We start from the raw sequence: 21,188 nt of genomic DNA on the forward strand, positions 1-21,188 counted from the left end.
TCTGGCATCAAAAAATGACCTTACAGTCAAATTAAGGATTCCCGGACACTGCATAAGACAAATACACAGTGAAATATACAGAGAGTGCACAGAGGAAAAGTAACAGTTACAAAATTCAAAAGCCCTGTGATGAATACTTTGTACTTGTACTATGTGCTTTGTGTCCTGCTATGTACTTTATACTTTCTCTTCGCGCACGGACACACACGCACACACATGCACACACACATACACTTAGTAACAATCTGTTTACTGAAAGAAATGATGTATGGAAAGTTTAGCATTGTTGTGGTTGGGCTTTAAAAATAAGGTGTGAATTCAAAAGGGGCCCTTCTTCCTGTGTCACTCTCAGTCTGAAGTCTCAGGAAGCTGGGCTTGAGCACAACTGTTTTACATGTTCACCAAAGCAAGTGCAGTAACAATACACGATTGTATCATCACAACCATTTACAGAAGTAGACAGAGGTATTTGCTTTTTATTGATAGTTGCTAAGAGAAGGTGGATCTGAGTGAGACCAGTGACCATTATTCTTTTGAATGGGACCATTGTGAGGGTGCTGATGCAAGTGCTCTGGCAAAAAAGACGAATCTAGCTCAACCTTCCTGAGCAGTAAAATCCTTCATCATATCATGTTACACAAATGATTGCTCCCTGAGAAGACATTAAACAAGAAACATATACACCTTCTAATGCTATCTCTCTCTTTCTCTCTCTCTTTCTGTCTCGCCCTCTGTTGTAAAAGGATGACAATACTTTAAATATATATCTGGAGTAAATCTGACCTTTCTACATACTTATGCCATTTTATATCCCATTTTATTGCACTATAAGTTACTGTAGTTACTGCCTCCAAACCTGAACAAATAAACAACTTGCAACATAGATGAAGCATTTTAAAGCTGAAGTGACAACCTCTGCCTTAAATATTGTGTCTGTTTTTTGTGTTGCATCCTATATGCTGCAAATTATATGTATATAATTAATATAGAAAGTAGAATGCAATAATGTGAAACAAAAACATTGTAGGCTGTAATCAGCCTCAACAAGTTTCAAAAATCAACAAATATGTACATTTATTCTTTCATAAAACAATGGACATGGAGTAAATATTTCTAGGACAACACCCCACAATGTAAATACACAACATAGAACATAAAGAGCAATTATGTGAGCATGTATACATTTAGATATGTATATGCATATATGTATAGGCATCTAAATGAAGATATGTGCCTATATGTATACATGCATAAAGGCATATATATGTATGCTCACTCTCAACAAAGTTAGAAGGAAATCCAGTACATTTATTTACATAGACTGTCAAAGGTCAGTCCTGTTAACCAAACCTCAAGTTGTCAGCATTTAACTTGAGCGTAAACACTTTCATCAGTCAACTCTTTTTTCTTCCAACCCCTTGTAGCTTTTGTTTTAGAGAAATGCAACCCAGCATAGTTCAGATCATCTCCACCTTCAGTCTGTGCAGAAAATGAAAGCTCATTATAAAGTCACGTTGTTATATAGTGCAGTAATGAAATAGCACAAGTGACTTGGTGTCATTACTTACAATCTCATGTACTGGTTGTCTCAAGTTGTCATTTCTTGCTTGTGAAGAGGTGCTTTCTATTCCTAATGATGAATAAAAACATGAATATTATGTTCCTCATTGTTTACTGTAAAGTGAAAGTTTAATTATACACATTGGCTGCAGATTATTGGTAAAAAATATTTGCTGCCACACTATTAATTAATTGACACAAGGCAAAATTACAGACTTCAGCTGATATCTAGTATATCTCATCAGTTTGATCCAGTCAACAACACTTACCTTTAAACTGTGCAAACACTGCTCTTGGAGTTCGGTAACAGATGAAAACAATATTTCCTATCAAAGAAATGGCCAAGCAGACTATTGCTATCACCAGTCCAGTAAATTCATAACTTGTTGTTTGCTCTAGATGAGAAAGAAAAAAAAGATATATCAATGCCTCTGTAAGAAAAGTCTTATCAGTCATGACGTTAACATATTACCCCCAGTATTGAACACAAAAATCATACCGATTTGCAATTTAGTTCCATTTCCAAATAATATCACTCCACATGTGGCCACAGCACAGTGATAAGTCCCAGCGTCAGAGGGGCTGACGTTTTTAGAGAAGCGATGAACACAGGTCTTTAAACTGTCAGGTCTCTTGTCACATTCATCAGGTCTATTTCCATCAGTGTAGATGATGTCTGGATGAGATCCATCTGATCTGGCTCTGAACCAGTAAACACTGTGTCCTCCAGGACACGTCTTGTTCTCAGAGTCAGAGAGGACTGAACACTGCAAAGTCACAGAGTCTCCTGAATGGACTGGATCAGATACTGTCGGCCACTGAACAACAGTATAGTTTGATGTTCTTTCAGTGTTTCCTATGAAATACAAAACTATTAGAAGTTTGGAATCTCCAAGCACTTTTAGATATCTTAAAAGTAGTTCAAAGTTCAAAAGTAAAATAAGCATAACATAGAATGATTTGACATAGTACTCCGAAATAATGTCAAATTAGGATTTGTAATATTCATTACATGTGTCCCAGAGGTAAAATAAGAACTGGGTGAAACCTCAATGTGGAAGAAAATTACAATTTGATATTTTAAGTTACACCATATAATGAAATTGAGATTCTTTCAAAAAATGGTTGATGACATACAGTAAGACAAATCATTTACATAGTGCAGTATGAAGTATTTAAAGCAATTCCAAAACATTGCAAAAAAAATCACATAATTACCTTTTAATGACAAATAGGTCCCACTCCAAGTATTCTGCAACCAATCCGTGACTGCACAGTGATACATTCCCTCGTCTTCTTGAATCGTCCTTAAAATAGTGAGATTGCTAATATTCTTATAATTATTTAACTCTAATCTAGAGGCAACAAACCCTGGTGCATATTTAGGTTTTACATTTTTCAACAGTTTCACAATTAATTTCAGAGTATCTCCGACATTCTGCTTGTACCAGTAGATTTCTTTAATGCCATAATCTTCATCAGGCAAAACACATGTAAAGGTCACAGGTTCACCAAGTTGAACAGTGATCACTGGTATCAGTGTATCTAGATTAAAGGAAAATATACAATATATGCAACAAAAATAAAGGACAATCGGTGTATGATGTAAAAAATCTTGATAATTTGTTATTTGATAACACTTACATCCTTGATGAAGGAGAAGCAATGTAACGCACAACAGGATCATCTTGACATTGCCTGTTATTAGGAAACTTGTTGGTATTTAAGTGAAAGAGGTGAGATGGTCGTGATAAGTCAGACCGTCAAATACATCTGATTGGTTATCACAGAATATACAATCAAAGTGCATTTCCTGCCACACTGGTCGTATCTCTCATTCTTATCCATTCACTTAAGTGACTGGTTTTTACTAAAGATTCATGTTTATCTGAATTTCATTAACTCTTTAAAGATTTATTCTCAACTTGGAGTGGTTTTCATTTTTTAATTCAACATTTTCAGTTCTTGCTAATATATCCAACTGATATTATGCCTAAATCATTCATCAGCTCCACTGGCTTAAAAAAGAAAACAAGACATGTCTACAGCCATGCCATCAGCTCTGTGAGGCTGATGGAAATGCCATTAGCTTTGCAGGTAATTGGTCACAAAGCAAAGTATTGGACAAAATTAAGTTTTGACCTGATAATGGCCCCAGAGGAAAGGTCAGGGGATGACCTAAGTTATTACATTTCATCCTGAGGGAGACATGAGTGTGTGTACCAAATGTCATGGCAGTCCATCCTATGTTTAACAGCCCCCACCGGATGTGACCTCCTTCATAGTAATGTTCACAGATGCACCCCTGACAGGGTGAAGGGGCACCTGCCTGTAGAGAGTGATAGGTAGTGGGAGGCCTTCAGGGTAAAACTGACATATCAACCTCCTCGAACTTCAGGCTGTGCTCTTGGTTCTCCAAGACTGCCTGATGCGGGTTCGGGGAAGTCATGTGTCGGTAAGAACAGACATCTGCACCACGGTTGACCAAATCAACAGGCAGGGTGGAGTCCGATCCACAGCCCTGTTGAAGATGGCGGAGAACCTGTTGTTGTGGGCTTCAGAACACCTCCTGTCTCTGAGAGCCCTCCACATTCTGGGTCCAGATAACAGGGGTGCTGACGTCACATTAAGAGGCCCTCTGGCAAATGAGTGGTCTGCACAACGAGGTGGTCATCCTGATAGCCCTGGACCACTGCTCAGCGCTGTAGTACACAGAGATGGCCTGCATGTTGGTGGCCCAGCTCTGGTCCACCCCTCAAGTTTGGGGGGCCCTGTCCCAGGAGGCGAGCTTGATAGGCGCACTGCCTACGTTGGGCCAGCCTCTCCAGGCTTGTCTCCTGAGAAGGACAGACTCATGTGGGCTGAACTGTCTGCACAGGTGGTACAGACCATCCAGGCAGCGAGAGCAGGATCCACCATTGTTTGCTACAAAGCAAAGTAGTTGTGATTCCTATGCTTGTGTGAGGAAAGAAGAGGAAAGAACCGGACCCCCTGACGTGCAGTGGGGGAGATTGATGGGATGATATATTGTCCATTTCCATCACAATTTAGCTCACTGTTTGATCTATACTAACCCTTTCAAACTCAAACTCAAACCAAAATATGTTCAGAGACATCTTTCCAAACAACATTTTGATGTTGAGTAATTCTGCAAACCCAAGATTATGTTTAATTGTGGAGATTTTACTTCATGAACAGCAAACTACTTCCTGCACTGGAACTGAACATTAGCACTGGATATTTATGTCAGCACATACTGCAGAAATGTCTACATAATACCTATATGACTATATACTAAAATGTGCATTTTAGAATGGTAGGATTCATATAAAAATGACAATATTGCCTTTTAATTAGGCGATCCAATAGTTTTGTGCTACAGCATGGCACTAACATGTCAAGGGATGGGGTTCGGTTGGATTTGATCAAAATATATGTAATTTGCTCTTTCTGTACATCACTGCAGTCTTTTAGTGAAAGTCAGATGACTCAACAAACAGAGGATAAGATTTACAATAAACTTCTGACTAACTAAATGTACATTTTTTAAGGAGGTACTGATGCCTCTTAGCCTTTAAATATATATAGCACATAAAATACTGCACATATTGTAAATATAATGTCTCCTGGTCTGGTGTAAAATCCTGCAACAATGTCTGTAGCATCAGAAATTGTGTACAATTTTAAAAAATGCATCCAGCCATTTGCCACACTGACACACAAAGATAGAGGGGCTGTCTTGAATATTGTGGGAGGCAGCCAATCCAGATGTTCCACATCATCAATGATGACCCGCCCACTGTGCCTGTCAGTCACATCAGCAGGAAGAGCTGATGACTCTAGTCAGGGGGCTGGTGAAAGGAGAGCAGAGCACAACTCTGTCACAGCGCTATCACAGAAACTAATTCAGCTGCAGGTAGTTTAGAATTTCTAACTCAACTAACCTGCATGTTTTGATCTGAGGAAGGGGACTTGTGTGAAAAGGGGAGAAAATCACAAATAAAATAACCCAGCTGAGATTTGAACCCAAGGCTTTGTTGTTGTGAGGCAGCATATTAATCACTGAGAGACAAAAGGGTGTTTTTTGTAGTAAAGGGAAGTTTTTTCACATGCAGTAAAACAGTAAAAATACCACCTTGCTACCCCATGAACAGTGGTGGACACATTCACAATAACAAGACAGAGCCAGCTGACACTATAATGCAGTCAAGTGCAACACTATAGGCTCTGATATCAAAAAGAAGTAGAAGTTTCTGACACAGCTCTACTTTCTTCTCCTACTTGCAAGATGTATAGATGTACATATTTGTGGCACACAAACACTATGTGTTTATGGAGTTTCTTCTGGAGTTACTTTCATGTACTTTTGTCCTGTTTTGTACTTTCTGCTTTTTTTCCACTCCTAGTAATCGATACACAAACAGACACAGATAAACACGCATTTACAGTCAACACTGGCCAAAAAATGTTGCACGGAAAGTTAGTCATTATTGTGTTTGCGCCTTCAATGTAAGGTGTGAATTCAAAGAGGCTTTTCTTCCTTTCTACTTAAGCAACAGGAAGCTGGGCTTGCACTGCTCTTTCACCTCTTTTAAAGGCTAGTTGAATAACATTAAATTATTGTCATGATTATTGTTAACATCACAACATCTTACAGTGTTAGGGTGCAAAAGGGCTGGGGAGACACAACTTTAGAGTTACCCTATATCATGACTATTACACTTTTCTGTGATTCAGTGCTTTTCATTGGGAGTACTACTCATTCACTGGTCCCACTCCAGTCTGTTTGAACCATGATCTTAAGTTCAGTTTGCCCGATTATCTGCAAATAGGTTTGACAACCTTGCTAAAGTGTGTTCCAACATGCATCACTTGGCGTAGTGATGGACTTGTAGTATGTCCAAATGAATGGTGAATGAATCAATACCTTTACATAAAATTATAATAAAATATGAACTTATATAAAGACTGTGTATTGCAGATATGACTGTAGGTGTCTATGGTTGCACCTTTAAAAACACAATTTAGAGACATTATTTGTTCTTAAAATGAGCATTTCAAACAATCATTTCAACCTGTTCAATAAAAAATGGTCTGCTGAAGCCTCATGCAGCTTTTCTCTCCCGCTTTAAACTTGTTAAGCCCACAGTCACATCTATTCTGAGTAAACAGTCTCAGTGGTTGGTCAAAGGGTGGAGAAATGGCCCACCACAGCTTTTGTCTAACAGTGTAGCTGTTGCATGTGGCTTTGCTCAGTTGTTCTCAAGACAGACATGCAGTATGCATTTGCAAAGTGCTGTGAGACAAGAAAAATGGAGGTGTTAATTTTTTGCAGCTGTCCCCTTACATTTTATACCGCATATTTTAGTAATGTTCTTAAAGAAAGGAACATCAACTTAACAGCAAGTTCTCCACATCACTTGACTTCCTGTGTGGTTTTAGCCACATTTCCTCTGGCTTTCCCCTGCAACTGCCCCTCAAAACTGCAGGCTACCACCTACTCTGTAGTTAATGTCATTTCAGAAGTCTCTTTTCCTCTTCTTAGGTTGTTGTCATAGTGAAGTTCTAATCAGGCTATTTCACAAACAAAACAACACAAACTACAGGTCCAGGATGAGTTTAGCCTAGCTTAGCACAAATACAGAAAGCAAAACAGATAGTGTATACAGAGAGACAAGAAATACACCTTTCAGCTCCAACAGTGTCTGGTTTACAGTGTCTTGTTAGCTAGCGAACTGTATACCAGTGCTTCCAGAAACATCATTGGGGTTTTGTCTTTACTGTGAGGACAGGATGTTTTTGTTGTCTGCAGGCCCAGTTGTCGTGGTTTAGGAAATAGCTCCAATGCGTAGGATGACTTCCTATGAAAAGCCCTGCACACCCATGGTACACCCACACAGGTGATTTCACTTATTCTGGTTTATTCTCAGATGTGTGTGGGTGTCTACAGGCTGTTTGACTGAAATCTATGTGACTCTATTGTAAGCTTTATTGCATCTGTTTCACCTTTATCATTGTAACTATTTCAAATAATCAAGTGACGTCATGTAGCCTACACTCTGCCATAGCTTTGCCCACATTCAACCTCAACAGACATCTAACCAGCCAAATGGATTGAAAACACCTTTGTGTGTGGGTTATATTTTCATTGTTTCTCACCAGAACACGTTGCTTGCTCCTTTGAGGCATACTGTAACTCTTTCCTTTACTTAAAAAATTGAAATCTACATTGTTTACAGCCTTATTTGCTAGCTAGCTATGATCTTCTTTGTGTAGCAGTGCTATGTCTCTTGCCACACGCATGTACACTCACCGGCCACTTTATTAGGAACACCTGTGCAATCTAATGCAATCCAGTACAACAGCTCTGCAATAAATTCTACTTATACAAAGCTTTTATGTTTTCAGTTTTTGTTGACATTATCAGAAAGATGATAATTCTACTTTATGTTTATTATTGAGAACGTAGTGGGTGGTGTTGGTGTACTGGAATGCATTATATTGAAAAGTGTGTCTAATATTTTGTCCCCCTCATGAAGATTAATAGAGTGGACAAAATATTAGGAACACCATTCAATATAATGTACTCCAGTACACCACCACCACCAACTACGACCTCAATAATAAACATAAAGTAGAATTATCACCTTTCTGACAATGTCAACAAAAAACTGAAAATGTATAAGCTTCATAAATGTAGAATTTATGGCAGAGCTGTTGTATCAGATTGCATTAGATTGCACAGGTGTACCTAATGAAGTGGACAGTGCATGTATATCTCTTATCAACGGGAAATGGATCACTGGTTTGTTAAATCTAGGGGGAAGTTCATGTTCTACATTTTAGCCAATCACTATGATTTCCCCTCCATAAACCTTTATCACCTTACGACCAAATTTTCCATCTGGGTGGGAGGATATCAGTTGTAGAAGACAAGAGTGCTATACCACAATGATCCGACGACTGGCTGATTTGATTCTTCTTACTGCAGTGTGTAAGTACAATTCTTATCATGTGTAGGAAACCATTGTCTATACTGAACAGTCTGTAATAACAATGCATATGAGACAAAGCACTGTAAAAATCTTGACAAATTCTACATTTTTCATTATTTTAGTGCTGTTTTCTAGTAAGTCTCTTCTGTTTTTCTTCAGCTCTGATTCAGACTGCAGAGGTTCCTCACCTGATCTCACAGACTTTGGTTGAACCTGGTGACAATGTTACTTTTCACTGTCCAGTCTTTGAGAAGGACAAATTCTTTCACTGGTATAAGCAGCCTCTTGGACATATGGGCCAAGCAGTCGCCTCTGGACTTGTTGGCAAAATAACAGTCAGTGAACAATTTAGAGAGTCACGTTTCACATTCACAAGAGAGGATGCTCAGTATTCTCTCATCATCAGAAATGTAAGCAAAGAGGATGAAGCGACATATTTCTGTCAAAATGGAGCATCATATTCACAGACTTTCGTCAATGGCACATTCTTGGCTGTGAACGGTAAAAATAATCTTAAATGTATCTTATGTCAATGATCATTTTAGTTTTTAAGTCATTCAAATAATGTAGATTGTGAATTCTTTTTTGTTGCATTTTTAATGTTATTTTTCTAAATCACGCAGACAACAATCAGCGCAAATCAGTCTATGTGAAACAAAGTCCGGAGACAGCATCAGTCCAGCTGGGAGACGTACTGACTCTCCAATGTTCACTGCTCTCCAAGAACACAACAGAAAACACAGATCGGTGTCCAGGTGTACGCAGTGTGTACTGGTTCAGGTATCCTGGATCAGGAGGATTTCATCCAGGCGTTGTTTACACTCACAGAAACAGGAGTGATAAACCTGTGGAGAGGAGCTGTGTCTACAGTCTGTCCAAAACTATACAGGACTCCTCTGATACTGGGACTTACTACTGTGCTGTGGTTACATGTGGAGAGATCCTGTTTGGTGAAGGAACTAAAGTGGACACAAGTATGTATTTACAGTTGTATTTAAATCATAAAGAGATTTCGCATATGGATTTAGACAACTTAAAATATATTAAACTTATAGTTTTTTTTATTAAACTGTTGTTTTATTCTAAGTTTAAGACAGTAACTTGGTGGTGATAAAAACATGATGCCAATAGTTATCAACAAAATCTTTATCCCATTGTGTAAACTTTAATACCTTAAACATTTAATATCCAGAAATATTGAAAAAGGAATTAATTCAGTGGTAATAAATACATTGTTTTTTAGGAGAAGCGTACAAACATATGTGCCTCACTCCATCTATGTGGAATATTTCACCCAAAACTCAATTAAACATTATATTTAAACATCATAATTACTCTAGTAAACATACACATAAAAAGTGAAAGTAAAACAGGTAAAATACTCAACAGTTAGGCCATCCCAACAGTAATTTAACAGTTTCAGTATTCTATATTTCATTAGCAACAAACAAGGGCTGTGTTCAAAATCACTCACCATATTCACTACTCCCTATGTAATAGACACTTAATAGTTTACTCAATAGTGAGCAGTATATCAAGATTTGAGATATTCACTAATCATTGTCATTTGGTGTCATCAACATCAGCTATAAGTTGTGCCACAGTATTTTCACATCTATAAAATGTGGAGCATTGCTTTGTGGGATTGTTTGCAGAAAGTAGTGTAGGCCAACATGCTATGAACACTACTGTTTTAATTCCATTGTGGAATTTTTGAGGGCACTACATAGCGGATATATATTTAACACACTCTGCATTTGGACACTCAAATGAAATGGCCTAAGGTAAATGTAGTGCACTATATTGTAAACAGGCAGTAATTTCGGACACAGTCATTAGCTCCAGATAACTAGTGAAGTGGCTAGCTTTGTTAGCAGTAAGCTGAGGACACTACTCCAACAAGGGCATTTAAGAGATAAAAGATGTCTTTGCTTAGTCACAAATCTGATAAAAGGCTGGATGCACATGCATCATATTCACACGGTGGCCATTTTCCTGACGTCACACTCAGGGTGGGAACCTGTCATGTGAAGCTTGTGTGAGAATGGCGAGATGGTTGTGTGAACTTCATTTTTTATATGTAAAATTGATCTGATAAGAGTTACACAGACCCACAGTTGTAATATTATTGACTTTTTAACATTTACATAAGCCAATGGATTCATTTGTCATCTGACTGCTTTAATGGCGCTAACATTGACATTAATGTTAATTGCAGACTTCAGGTTTGCTATCCTAACATTACAGTGTTTACAATGTGGGCCGGGCAGGCTCCGGTCTTACCTTCAACATTGTGGATGTAAGCTTCAATCCAATTGCTGTATCCTTTTTTTTTTTATCAATTTGGTCAGAGAAAGCGATGGTAGGATTAGGGTTAGTCAAGTCAAGTTTTTCAACCATCTTGCACAGCCTTTCTTTGACAGTGTTCAAGTCAATCAATCAATCAATCAATTTTTATTTATATAGTGCCAAATCACAACAAAGGTCATCTCAGGGCACTTTTCACATAGAGCAGGTCTAGACCCTACTCTTTAATTTGCAGAGACCCAACAATTCCCCCATGAGCAAGCACTTGGTGATAGCGGTAAGGAAAAACTCCCCTGTAACGGGTAGAAACCTCAAGCAGAACCCGGCTCTTGGTGGGCGGCCATCTGCTTTGACCGGTTGGGTTGAGAGAGTGAGAGTGTGTGAACATGTATCCTGTAGTGTGTGATGCACCATTATTTTCAAATCTTGTAGTGTGTGCATATTTAGAACATCTGTGAAGTTTTTTTGACCATCTTGCACAGGCTTTACTTGACAGTGTTCAAGTGTGTGAACAAATATCTTGTCGTGTGTGATGCACCATTACTTTCAAATCTTGTAGTGTGTCCATGTTTGACATTATCTAGATTAGAGAGAAGAACATCTATGAAGTTTTTCCTTATGTGCGTGATGCAACCCGATTTCAAAATTGGTTAGGATTTTAAAACTCCTGTAGACTGAGCCCGGCTTTAAGCGGCACCTACAATAGAGTTGGGCCAGTAGTGGTTGTTATTAGCAGCAGAATGTTAAACTGAAACCAACATCAATGTACCAATTTTGCCTGCTGACAAAACGTAATTACTGTGGTTTTTTAAATGTATTTATAGTAGCAAATGTTGACAGTCAATTATTTAATATCTTTGGATTGTTTTCTGGTTCCGGGCTCAGGATTGGATCCAGTTGTCCTTGTACTTGGAGCACTGTTGGTCTGCTGTGTGACTGTGATTGCTGTTCTTATTTTCTACATTAACATGAGGAGAGTTTGTGAACATTGCAAAGGTATGTTCACTGTATTTTGCTTTCTGTTTCAGTTAAAGTCCCCTCAACTCAACGTATTGTTACTTCACTTGGATGTTGGACCTTCACTGTGCAGAATGATGTATTGTATGTACATGTTTGACTCTCAAACATTGTTTTCATTAGCACAGGGAAAATTTCTCTCTGCCAACGTTAAATCTTTAAAGGCTGTTTTAAGTTGATTTTCTATATTTTTCTTATTGTCAACAAATCTCAGGTGCAGAGCCAAACCAACCATGAATTGATCCTATTTGTGTGTATCCAAAGTCAGATACATCCTATTCCCCTGTGATGCAGACCTCTATAGTTATCCAAATTTTTGTCAGGGAACCACACCGCTGCACTGGGTAACATGTTTATTCATTATGAAGAGTATGGGCACAGTAGTTTGTTTAGAAACAGTTCCAAAGACTATTAACAGCAATCACTTCTTTTCGTTGTTTCAGTGTCAAAAGTGTAAAAAATACATTTTTATAGTGATAAAATATTGTAAACCTTAAGGAGTGAACAATTTTATGACTTCACTATCCTGTATGTTTTTTTGTTTTTTTTTAATTATTTTAATTTCCCTAAGTAGAAGTAACTTCTACTGGTCGATGAATGTTCTTTCATCATGTGAATAATGATTGTGTCCTTTTTGTATATTGAGCATTTAATTTCAGGTGTTATATGGCATTACAAACTGTAGTTTCCCATGAGCAAAACACTTCACCTCTAACTGCTCAGTCCTCTGGTAGACTTGGTCAAGGGGCAGCCAAGGGTCTGAAGTGAACTGCAGAGACAACTGTGTAACTAATGTGAACAAAGATTTGCTTTGTTTATTTCTGTCTTTTAATGAGACACAAATCACACTGATACAACAGCAGTAAACACACTGAAGGATTTGCTTTTATTAACAGGAACAACAGGAGCTTCTCATAATCTTAGACATGACAAGTCAACAGTGGATCAATCAAATGACCCGGTAATTATGCTTCTGGTAAATATGTGACGGTGTGTTGCCCTGTTTGCACTGGCTAGGTCTAGTGATCTTGATGTAGGAGTGTAATGAATATTTTGCCAACTTTTTCCTTTTTTCTTTGGTCAGATCAAGAAGTTACAAAGTAAAATAAAATAAATTCACTGTTAAGTAACATAATGTTTTTGCTATATGATAAACATGAATAAAATCAAGTGGTATGAATACAAAACAGATCACTGAGAAATATCATAGGAGTATTTTAAAATAGTATAGTGACATTAGAAATGACATAAAAGAATGTTAAATTGCTTTTTTAAAAGCAGTTCTATTCAATAATACAACACATCTGCTGCTTTCACGATAGAGGAATGAATAATCAATAAGACATTTAGGCTAATGACACTGACTAAATAAGTCACGTAAGAAAGTAACCTCATTGTTCAGTTAATGATGTAACAGTCATGATCTCTTAATTATTTAATAACACACAAATATATTTTTTGCAGGATGGTGAAGCAAAGGCAGTAAACTATACAGCGCTGGATTTCTCCACGATGAAAGTGAAAAGAGGGAGTAAAATGAGGAGAGAGAACACACAGTGTGTTTACTCTGTTGTTAGATCAGATTACCACACCCAGAAACACTCCTCTCTATAGGCAGAGTATGACCTTTACACTGCTCCCCAACTCTCTGCAGAGGTCTGTAGCTTAGCTCGTTTTAGGGTGTACAGTATATTATGTGCACGGACAGTGACAGGAGGAAGTTGAACATCAGTCTTCTTGAAATTCTTCACAAAATTCAAATTTCATGATGCACATTTGTTTATGTAAAACAAAAGCAGAACATATATACAAAGACTGATGTCTTTTAGTATAATACCTTAACATGGCATTGATAGTAGATGTGGGTGAAGGGGGATTGTTCAAACCTTAAAAATGTAGATCAGATAAAGGAGGCAAATAGGAAATCATCCTCATGAATCATTTTAAGATGAATGTTTCAAGTTACAGTTTGGGTGTCATCACAAGCTTCTTTGAGGAATTGAATAAAAAAAAATCCACAAACATTAAACAAAATGTAAAAGATACGGTATGTTAAAGATTATCCCAAAATGTTTAACTATTAAATGTGGATACTTTCATGATGATTCATTCCTGTTTTTGAAGTAAATAAAAGATATTGGTGTAGACACAATTTTCCTCCCTTGTTTTTGCATTCCTTTTCCTTGCTTTGCCAGTTGTCTTCTTGGTCAGTGCAGAATAAACCAAATAGTCCTCATATATCTGAGGAAATAAATCATGCATGTCAATATAAAAAGGTGCAAACAGAAAAAAAACATGCTGATAACTTTTCTCGTGACATATTCTGTTTAAATTCCTTACCTGCTGACCACCACTGGTTGTTTCAGCATGTGTTTGCAGAGCAGCGGCAGCTTTATTATGAATATAATAATAATAATTAAAAACGGAAAATAATGATAAATAATGATCAGCAACACAGGCTTCATTGGTTTTACTTTACCAGCGATAAATGGTCCAGTAATCTGACTTATACACAACTCTAATATGAATCTAAAGATTTTACAGTTTTTACCAAATACTGCTTGACAGACTGATATTTGAGTAGTTTCCTTAACTTACCGTTGCAACAATCACAAGATTTTTTCTTAACAACCAGACTTATAGCCAAAGCAGCACACAGCAGAAAGATAAGTGTGTTGGCCTTCTGTAAATCCCACCAGCTGACAACTGAAGCAATATGAAAAGAAGGAAATTATTTAACATTAAGAAGTAGTAATTATAATGTTGGTATTATGATAAGATGATGTTTCATGAAGAACAAATGTTTTTGTTAGTTGATCTAAAGGGATTATACTTGACTCCTGATAAAACACACACATATATGATGATTTCATCATTAAACAGAAATTAATTTACCTTCAATGATGAGTTTAGTTCCATTTCCAAATAATATCTCTCCACATGTGGCCACAGCACAGTAATAAGTCCCAGCATCAGAGGAGCTGATGTTTTTAGAGAAGCGATAGACACAGCTCTTTGGAGACGAGTGAATGCCAGTTTTCTTTCTACATTCATCACGGCTACTTCCATCAGTGTAGATGAGGTCTGGATGAGATGCATCTGATCCGGCTCTGAACCAGTAAACACTGTGTACTCCTGGACACGTCTTGTTCTCGTATTCAGGGAGGACTGAACACTGGAGAGTCACAGAGTCTCCTGGACGGACTGGATCAGATACTGTCGGCCACTGAACAACAGTATAGTTTGATGTCCTTTCAGTGTTTCCTATGCAATGCAAAACTATGTTAAAAACTTGAGACCCCCACACACATTTTGAAAACTGGTATTGAAGTATATCTCAAATATAAATTTAAGTATTGTAATGAAATTGTGAAGTTTGGTGACAATTTAAAGTTAAAATAAGATAAATCACATTATTACCTTTTACTAACAAATATGTCCCACTCCATTCAACATTAGTCCACTCCATGACTGCACAATGGTACATTCCCTCGTCTTCTCGGGTTGTCTTCAGAATGGTCAGGCTTTTAAAATTCTTATCTTTATGTACCTCCACTCTTGAGTGAGAAAAATGTGGTCCATACTCAGGTTTTGTAGATTTAAACACTTTCACAATTAATTTCAGAGTATCACCGGCACTCTGCTTGTACCAGTAGAGATTTTTAAAGCTGAAATCCTCATGAGATATAGCACATGTCAAGTTTGCAGGTTCACCAAGTTGAACCGTGATCACCGGAATCAGCGTATCTGAATTAAATGAAAATATAGAATACACATTGTAAATAACAGTTACTGTATAATGTGCACAATGTATTATGCAAAAAGACAATATATGAACCTCCAAACATCTTGTCAAACTGCGAATTCTTAATGGTATAGAGAATGCACAGAATTAGATGGCACTTACATCCTTGATGAAGAACAAGCAGTGTTGCCCATAACACGATCATCTTCACATTGTCTCTTGTTAGGAACCTTTCTGGTATTTCACTGAGTAAAGGAGGTGATGTAACTTGGCCACGACACTGAATGTCACATTGAGAAATGCATGTGATTGGTTAACACAGAATCTAGATTCAAATTGCACTTCCTGTCACATGAAGACAATGGAGTAGAAGCTCTGCTGGGTCTTTGTGGTGGTCACATACAGGTACTCTTTGGATACTTCAGGTGTACTGTGCTTATTCCATCTTGTGAAGAGCTCATTACATGGGTGGGATATAGTCTGGGATATGTTTTGTGACCCACATAGGGTCGACCTTTATCAGGGTCATTGTCAGCAGTAGCTTACACACCTATAGTGTATTACAGTAATGAGTTGAGTGGGAGGATAGTTCTCTATAAATGTGCAAGCCAAAAACAAGGAAGTGATGCATGATCAATAGACAGCAGAGGGAAGGAGGGAACAGAAAGGGGAGGGAAGGGAGATGAAAGGAAGGGAAGGAGGGAGAGAGAGGAGAGGGGTGGGGTGGGAGGGTAAACCTAAATGTTAAAAAGAAGATATAACGTGGCTACCAAGTCAAAGTTGACTTAATCCATATGTACACATGATAAATTCACCAATCTCTCTGTCTCTCTCTCTCTCTCTCTCTCTCTCTCTCTCTGTATATATATATATATATATATATATGTAAAATTCACACACAAATTCACTGTGTGTGTGTGAGTGTGAATTTATATATATATATATATATATATATATATATATATATATATATATATATATATATTCTGAAGTAACATTCACAAAAAATGAGAAAAATCATTGAGACCAGTGATGCTTTCAGGTGTACAGTGCAAAACGTCTTGTGTTGGAGTAGTATTTTAGGTGGGTTGCCTCCTATAGTGTCTTTTTCAATGACTTCTAACACCATGACTCTCAGTGTATTGGGGTTGCCATGTCGCGTTCACACATAATGTGAAGCCATAGCATAATCAACATTTTTTGTGCTTATTTTCTGCATTTTTCTGTTCAGCAATTCTGTCTTTTAGTCCTCTTTATGTTCATCCTACATAGAAACAACCACAGGGGCACTCCAGTCAATAAACAACATGTGTAGTGTTGCAATTGGCAAAGCGTCTCATTTGATATGTGTAAGATGCACTCCCATCTTAAAAATGATTGGTTTTCACAACATTATCACGATGATTACAACTCCCACATTTAAATATTCCAGCTAGTGTAATGGGTAGCTTGGTTAGCAGTAAACTAATCGTAGAAAAACCAAATCACAAAATCACCATATAATGAATAGAGTACCTACAGACAACGCTCAAACAAGGGCATTTAGGGAGAAGATAGATATCTTGTCAACACTTGTTTGGTCACCTTTCTGGTAGGACTGAGTATGTTTCACTGGGAGGATGCAGGTCTAGACCGCTCCCTGTCACCTGTGGTGTTCCACAAAGATCGGTTCTCGGCCCCATCCTGTTTACTCTCTACATGCTCCCCCTTGGACGTCTCATGATCAGACACAGGATGTCTTTCCATTGCTATGCTGATGATACCCAGCTGTACATCAAAACAGCCCCAAGTCCTTCTGCAGCCATGTAATGCCTCAGCACCTGTCTTAAGGAGATAAAGACTGGATGAGCAGAAATTTCCTCCAGTTAAAAAGCAGCAAAACTGCAGCTCTCCTTATTGGCTCTCCACACCAGATTCAGTCATCCCCCATACATCATCTCACCTGACAGCCAGGACTTCCCCCTTTCCTCCTCAGTCACTAATCTGGGTGTTAGGTCTGACCCTCAGCTCACTTTTGATGACCATTTAAGACGTCTGTGCAAAACTTATTTCTACCATCTCAGAAATCTCTCTAAACTCTGCCCCTCTCTAACCCCGTAAGATGCAGAGAAACTTGTCCTGACCTTTATCTCCTCAAGACTGCACTACAGCATTGCACTCTTAACAGGGATCCCTGGCAGGAGCATCCAGAGGCTCCAGTACATTCAGAACAGTGCTGCCAGATGAGAGTGCGAATACACGAACATATAACACCAATTCTTTTTTCACCGCACTGGCTCCCTGTCTCCTTAAGGGTTGACTACAAAGTCCTGTTACTCACATACAAATCAACAGACATGCATCTCCCTACTTACAGGAAGATAACCTTGCGTGCCAGATGGTTTGTACACAGAACCATCGTCCCTGGAAACTGTTTGGAAAAGGGCAGGCACTTTGAAAAAATACTTGGCAGTTGATAGGATGAACCATCTGTCTATCACTGCTTATAACTGTCTTACCTTGCAAGGCAGCTGGATTTGCCAGATCATGAAATCATGCAAGAATCCTCATAGGATGCTGATTGGTTTGACTCACTGGTGGCTGTTTTCACATTCATCAACTGAAAGTGGAAAGTTTTTTTCGGTGAGCATAGAGAAACTTTCCTCTTAATTAATCACAGAGAAACTTTCCTCTTAATTAATCACAGAGAAACTCTCCCTCTGACAGCTTTCTAGTATCAAACTTTCTAGTATCAAACTTTCTAGTATCAAATTCTGCACATAAATAATTTTGCACAGTGAAGTTCAAACATCCAACTGTAACAATAAGTAAAATACATTTTTGAGTGGAGGAGGACTATTTTAGTTATGAAAAACATACGGGTCAAATTACTTATAATCCTGTGTTTTGTTCCTCTGTCTTTGTCTAGCTCATTGAGTCTGGACTGTGACACAACCTGGTGTTCCTATCAAAAACCCCAAAGACCAGAGGTCCAGCTTCACCCTGTGTCTACACAGTAAACGTAGCATGAGCAGCAGAAGCAGCGAGTGCAATGGAGGCGTTCAGGTGATGCGTGTAAAATGGAGGAAAATAGACTTGAAGCATAAATGAATGCTGGTGCAGACAGCTGCATAGATTACATGCGCATGAAAAACATGTCTGACACACTTGCTGTCTAGACACGGGGTTAGGCCGCATTCACACCAAATCTGGCAAAGCAGGAAAAACAGCAGCAGCAACAACAGAGAAAGAGAGAGAGAGAGAGAGAGAGTGAGGGAGGGAGCAAGAGAGAGCAGCAGTGGTCGAGGGAGCTAGAGAAGAGGGGGGCGGCAGTAACAAGAACAAAGCCGTGAGTTCTAAAGCACAAATAAACACGCCCACACCTGAACAACAACCAAATCTACATAGGCCTATGACAAGTATCAACAGTATGAGCTGGGATGTTTCAACATGTACAACTGACCATCAATGTAGCAGGTTACTGTTAACATATAACTTTAATTATTCTGTCATAATGTGTTAAAGAAGTTTGTGATGCTATCTATCCAGATATGCTAACTATCCAGGCTGCTTAAAAGATTAGTGAAGTCTGTCACATATTAGAGAGCAGACACCAGGAGATGAGAGTAGAGATATGGACGTATGAGAATAGCATGCTACTGTTTGAAGCAACTTTTGGTTTAGTTTCTGTCTGCATCTATTTGTTAATCTAAATGAACTGAAACCAACACTGAACTCAGTGCATCAATAGCGACACAGGAAGAGGGTCACGTAGCCGAGTGAGGCCCAGATCCTGTTGTTGGCAATTTTAGTATTTTGGAGTGGTAGTAACCGGTACAGCCATAAGACTTAGCAGTGATTGAAACCAAATATTTGCGGTCTTCACATTATCAGGGATTATCATCATTACCATTAAATTGCTTAATACACAATGACTGTTACACGCGTAAAACAAAGGAAATACTTCCACAGGCAGTTCAAAACCAGTTTGTCTCATATGTTCCAAGACCGTGGCTATTGTGAAGTGCCTCTACAGACAAAGTACAAATCTTTTGCGCAAACACAGTGTGAGCAGCACATTTAGCAGCAGCAGTAGCAGCAGTGAGTCAACTGTTGTAAACAGTAGTCAACACAGGAGGCGTTCAGGTACATGGTGGAGTGTAGGTCACCCGCGTTTTGGAAGCGCTCAGAACACAATACATAATGACTGTAGTTATGCGCCTAAAACAAAGTAAATACTTCCAACGGGCAGTTCAAAACCAGTTTGTCTCATATGATCCGAGAATGTGGCGATTGTGGAGCGCCCCGACAGACAAAGCACAAATCTTTGGAGCAAACATACCCACTATGCCTTCCAGACAGAAAATAGAAACATTTTAAGAGACCAATACGATTGATCCACTTCATTTTCGGATGCACATTGTTTTATTTTTTAAATGCAGCCCTTATTTTACTTGAAATGAGAAAAAAATATCTATTTACTGTCAGAGTATTAATTATTTATAGCATCTGTATATAATATAATGTTAGTTATATTATAATAATAATAATTGGAGTGTAGGTCACCTGCATTTTGGAAGCGCTCAGAACACAATACATAATGACTGTAGTTATGTGCCTAAAACAAAGTAAATACTTCCAACGGGCAGTTCAAAACCAGTTTGTCTCATATGATCCAAGAATGTAGCGATATATAATACTCTGATACTGTCAGAGTATTAATTATTTATAACATCTGTATATAATATAATGTTAGTTCTTTCATGTTGTTGGTGTATATACTCATTCACACCTCACATCAACTGTGTTCATTTTTCTATGCTTTGAATTAGCAGCTGGAAGCCAAGCAATCGGCCCGTTCTGAACAGACACTGCACTAGTTCATCATTAAACAAGACATTCAGTCAGTCAGTCAAACTTTATTAAACTAGAGGCAAACTACACTGATTGTGATTTTTAAAATAAACACATCATGGCTAAAATTAAGATAGATGAGAATGTAAAAAAGATGTAAAAAAGTGTTTGGGAAAGAATAGTGCAGTAAAGGTTAAACGTTGTGTTCTTAATTTAATCATTAGTTTGGTATCTGTTGTCATAATGTATATTTCTTAATTAAGAAGAAAGCACAGCTACACAACCACCAATTCATTTTAATGCAATACTTTGGCATGGCATTGAAACAGATGTGGGTCATGCAGGAAATTAATAGACTTAAAAATACATGATATACACTCTGATAAAAACTCACACAATAAAACAAACATTCATGGTGGGACACCTACTCTATAGGTCTATCACCAAGAACTCATTTCCTTAAACATATACAGTATATACATGTATAAATGAAATGGCAAAAGTAAATATAATACATGTTGCAGATTATCAACAAAAAAAAAATTCACCAACTCAAGAGCTGAATGTGTACATCAGTATATCTCCCACACAATGTGCCATATAAACATTATATCAGCATCAAATTTGTGTTTAGACTGTTAATTCAACCTGAGAGCACTGGCATCAGTGTAGGTGATATCTTCCTCTGCAGTTTTTCTATGCCTTGTCCTGGATTTCCATTTCTTGCTTTT

At 38.0% G+C, this 21,188-nt stretch overlaps 3 protein-coding genes across 3 annotated transcripts; 1 reads left to right on the forward strand and 2 right to left on the reverse strand.

Annotated features, from left to right (window-relative positions):
• Positions 1 to 1,288: 1,288 nt before the first annotated feature.
• Positions 1,289 to 3,247, reverse strand: LOC122989904. The gene is made up of 6 exons (XM_044362933.1): positions 3,205 to 3,247; positions 2,779 to 3,105; positions 2,060 to 2,416; positions 1,830 to 1,955; positions 1,569 to 1,630; positions 1,289 to 1,479 (listed from the first exon to the last, which is right to left on the reverse strand). Exons 1-6 carry the CDS (start codon positions 3,245 to 3,247, stop codon positions 1,360 to 1,362), a joined length of 1,035 nt encoding a protein of 344 aa, XP_044218868.1. The 3' UTR covers positions 1,289 to 1,359.
• Positions 3,248 to 7,413: 4,166 nt separating this feature from the next.
• LOC122990105 lies at positions 7,414 to 9,647 on the forward strand. Its single transcript, XM_044363227.1, has 4 exons — positions 7,414 to 7,446; positions 8,678 to 9,056; positions 9,179 to 9,529; positions 9,643 to 9,647. The coding sequence occupies exons 1-4, from the start codon at positions 7,414 to 7,416 to the stop codon at positions 9,645 to 9,647; spliced, it is 768 nt and encodes a 255-aa protein (XP_044219162.1).
• A 3,652-nt stretch (positions 9,648 to 13,299) lies between these two features.
• On the reverse strand, positions 13,300 to 17,370 carry LOC122990106 (signal-regulatory protein beta-2-like). The gene is made up of 6 exons (XM_044363228.1): positions 17,271 to 17,370; positions 15,300 to 15,626; positions 14,775 to 15,143; positions 14,478 to 14,585; positions 14,220 to 14,269; positions 13,300 to 14,120 (listed from the first exon to the last, which is right to left on the reverse strand). Exons 1-6 carry the CDS (start codon positions 17,368 to 17,370, stop codon positions 13,986 to 13,988), a joined length of 1,089 nt encoding a protein of 362 aa, XP_044219163.1. The 3' UTR covers positions 13,300 to 13,985.
• Between the last annotated feature and the right edge of the window lie 3,818 nt (positions 17,371 to 21,188).

This window comes from Thunnus albacares, chromosome 10 (genome assembly GCF_914725855.1).
Source record: "Thunnus albacares chromosome 10, fThuAlb1.1, whole genome shotgun sequence".
Taxonomy (NCBI): domain Eukaryota; kingdom Metazoa; phylum Chordata; class Actinopteri; order Scombriformes; family Scombridae; genus Thunnus; species Thunnus albacares.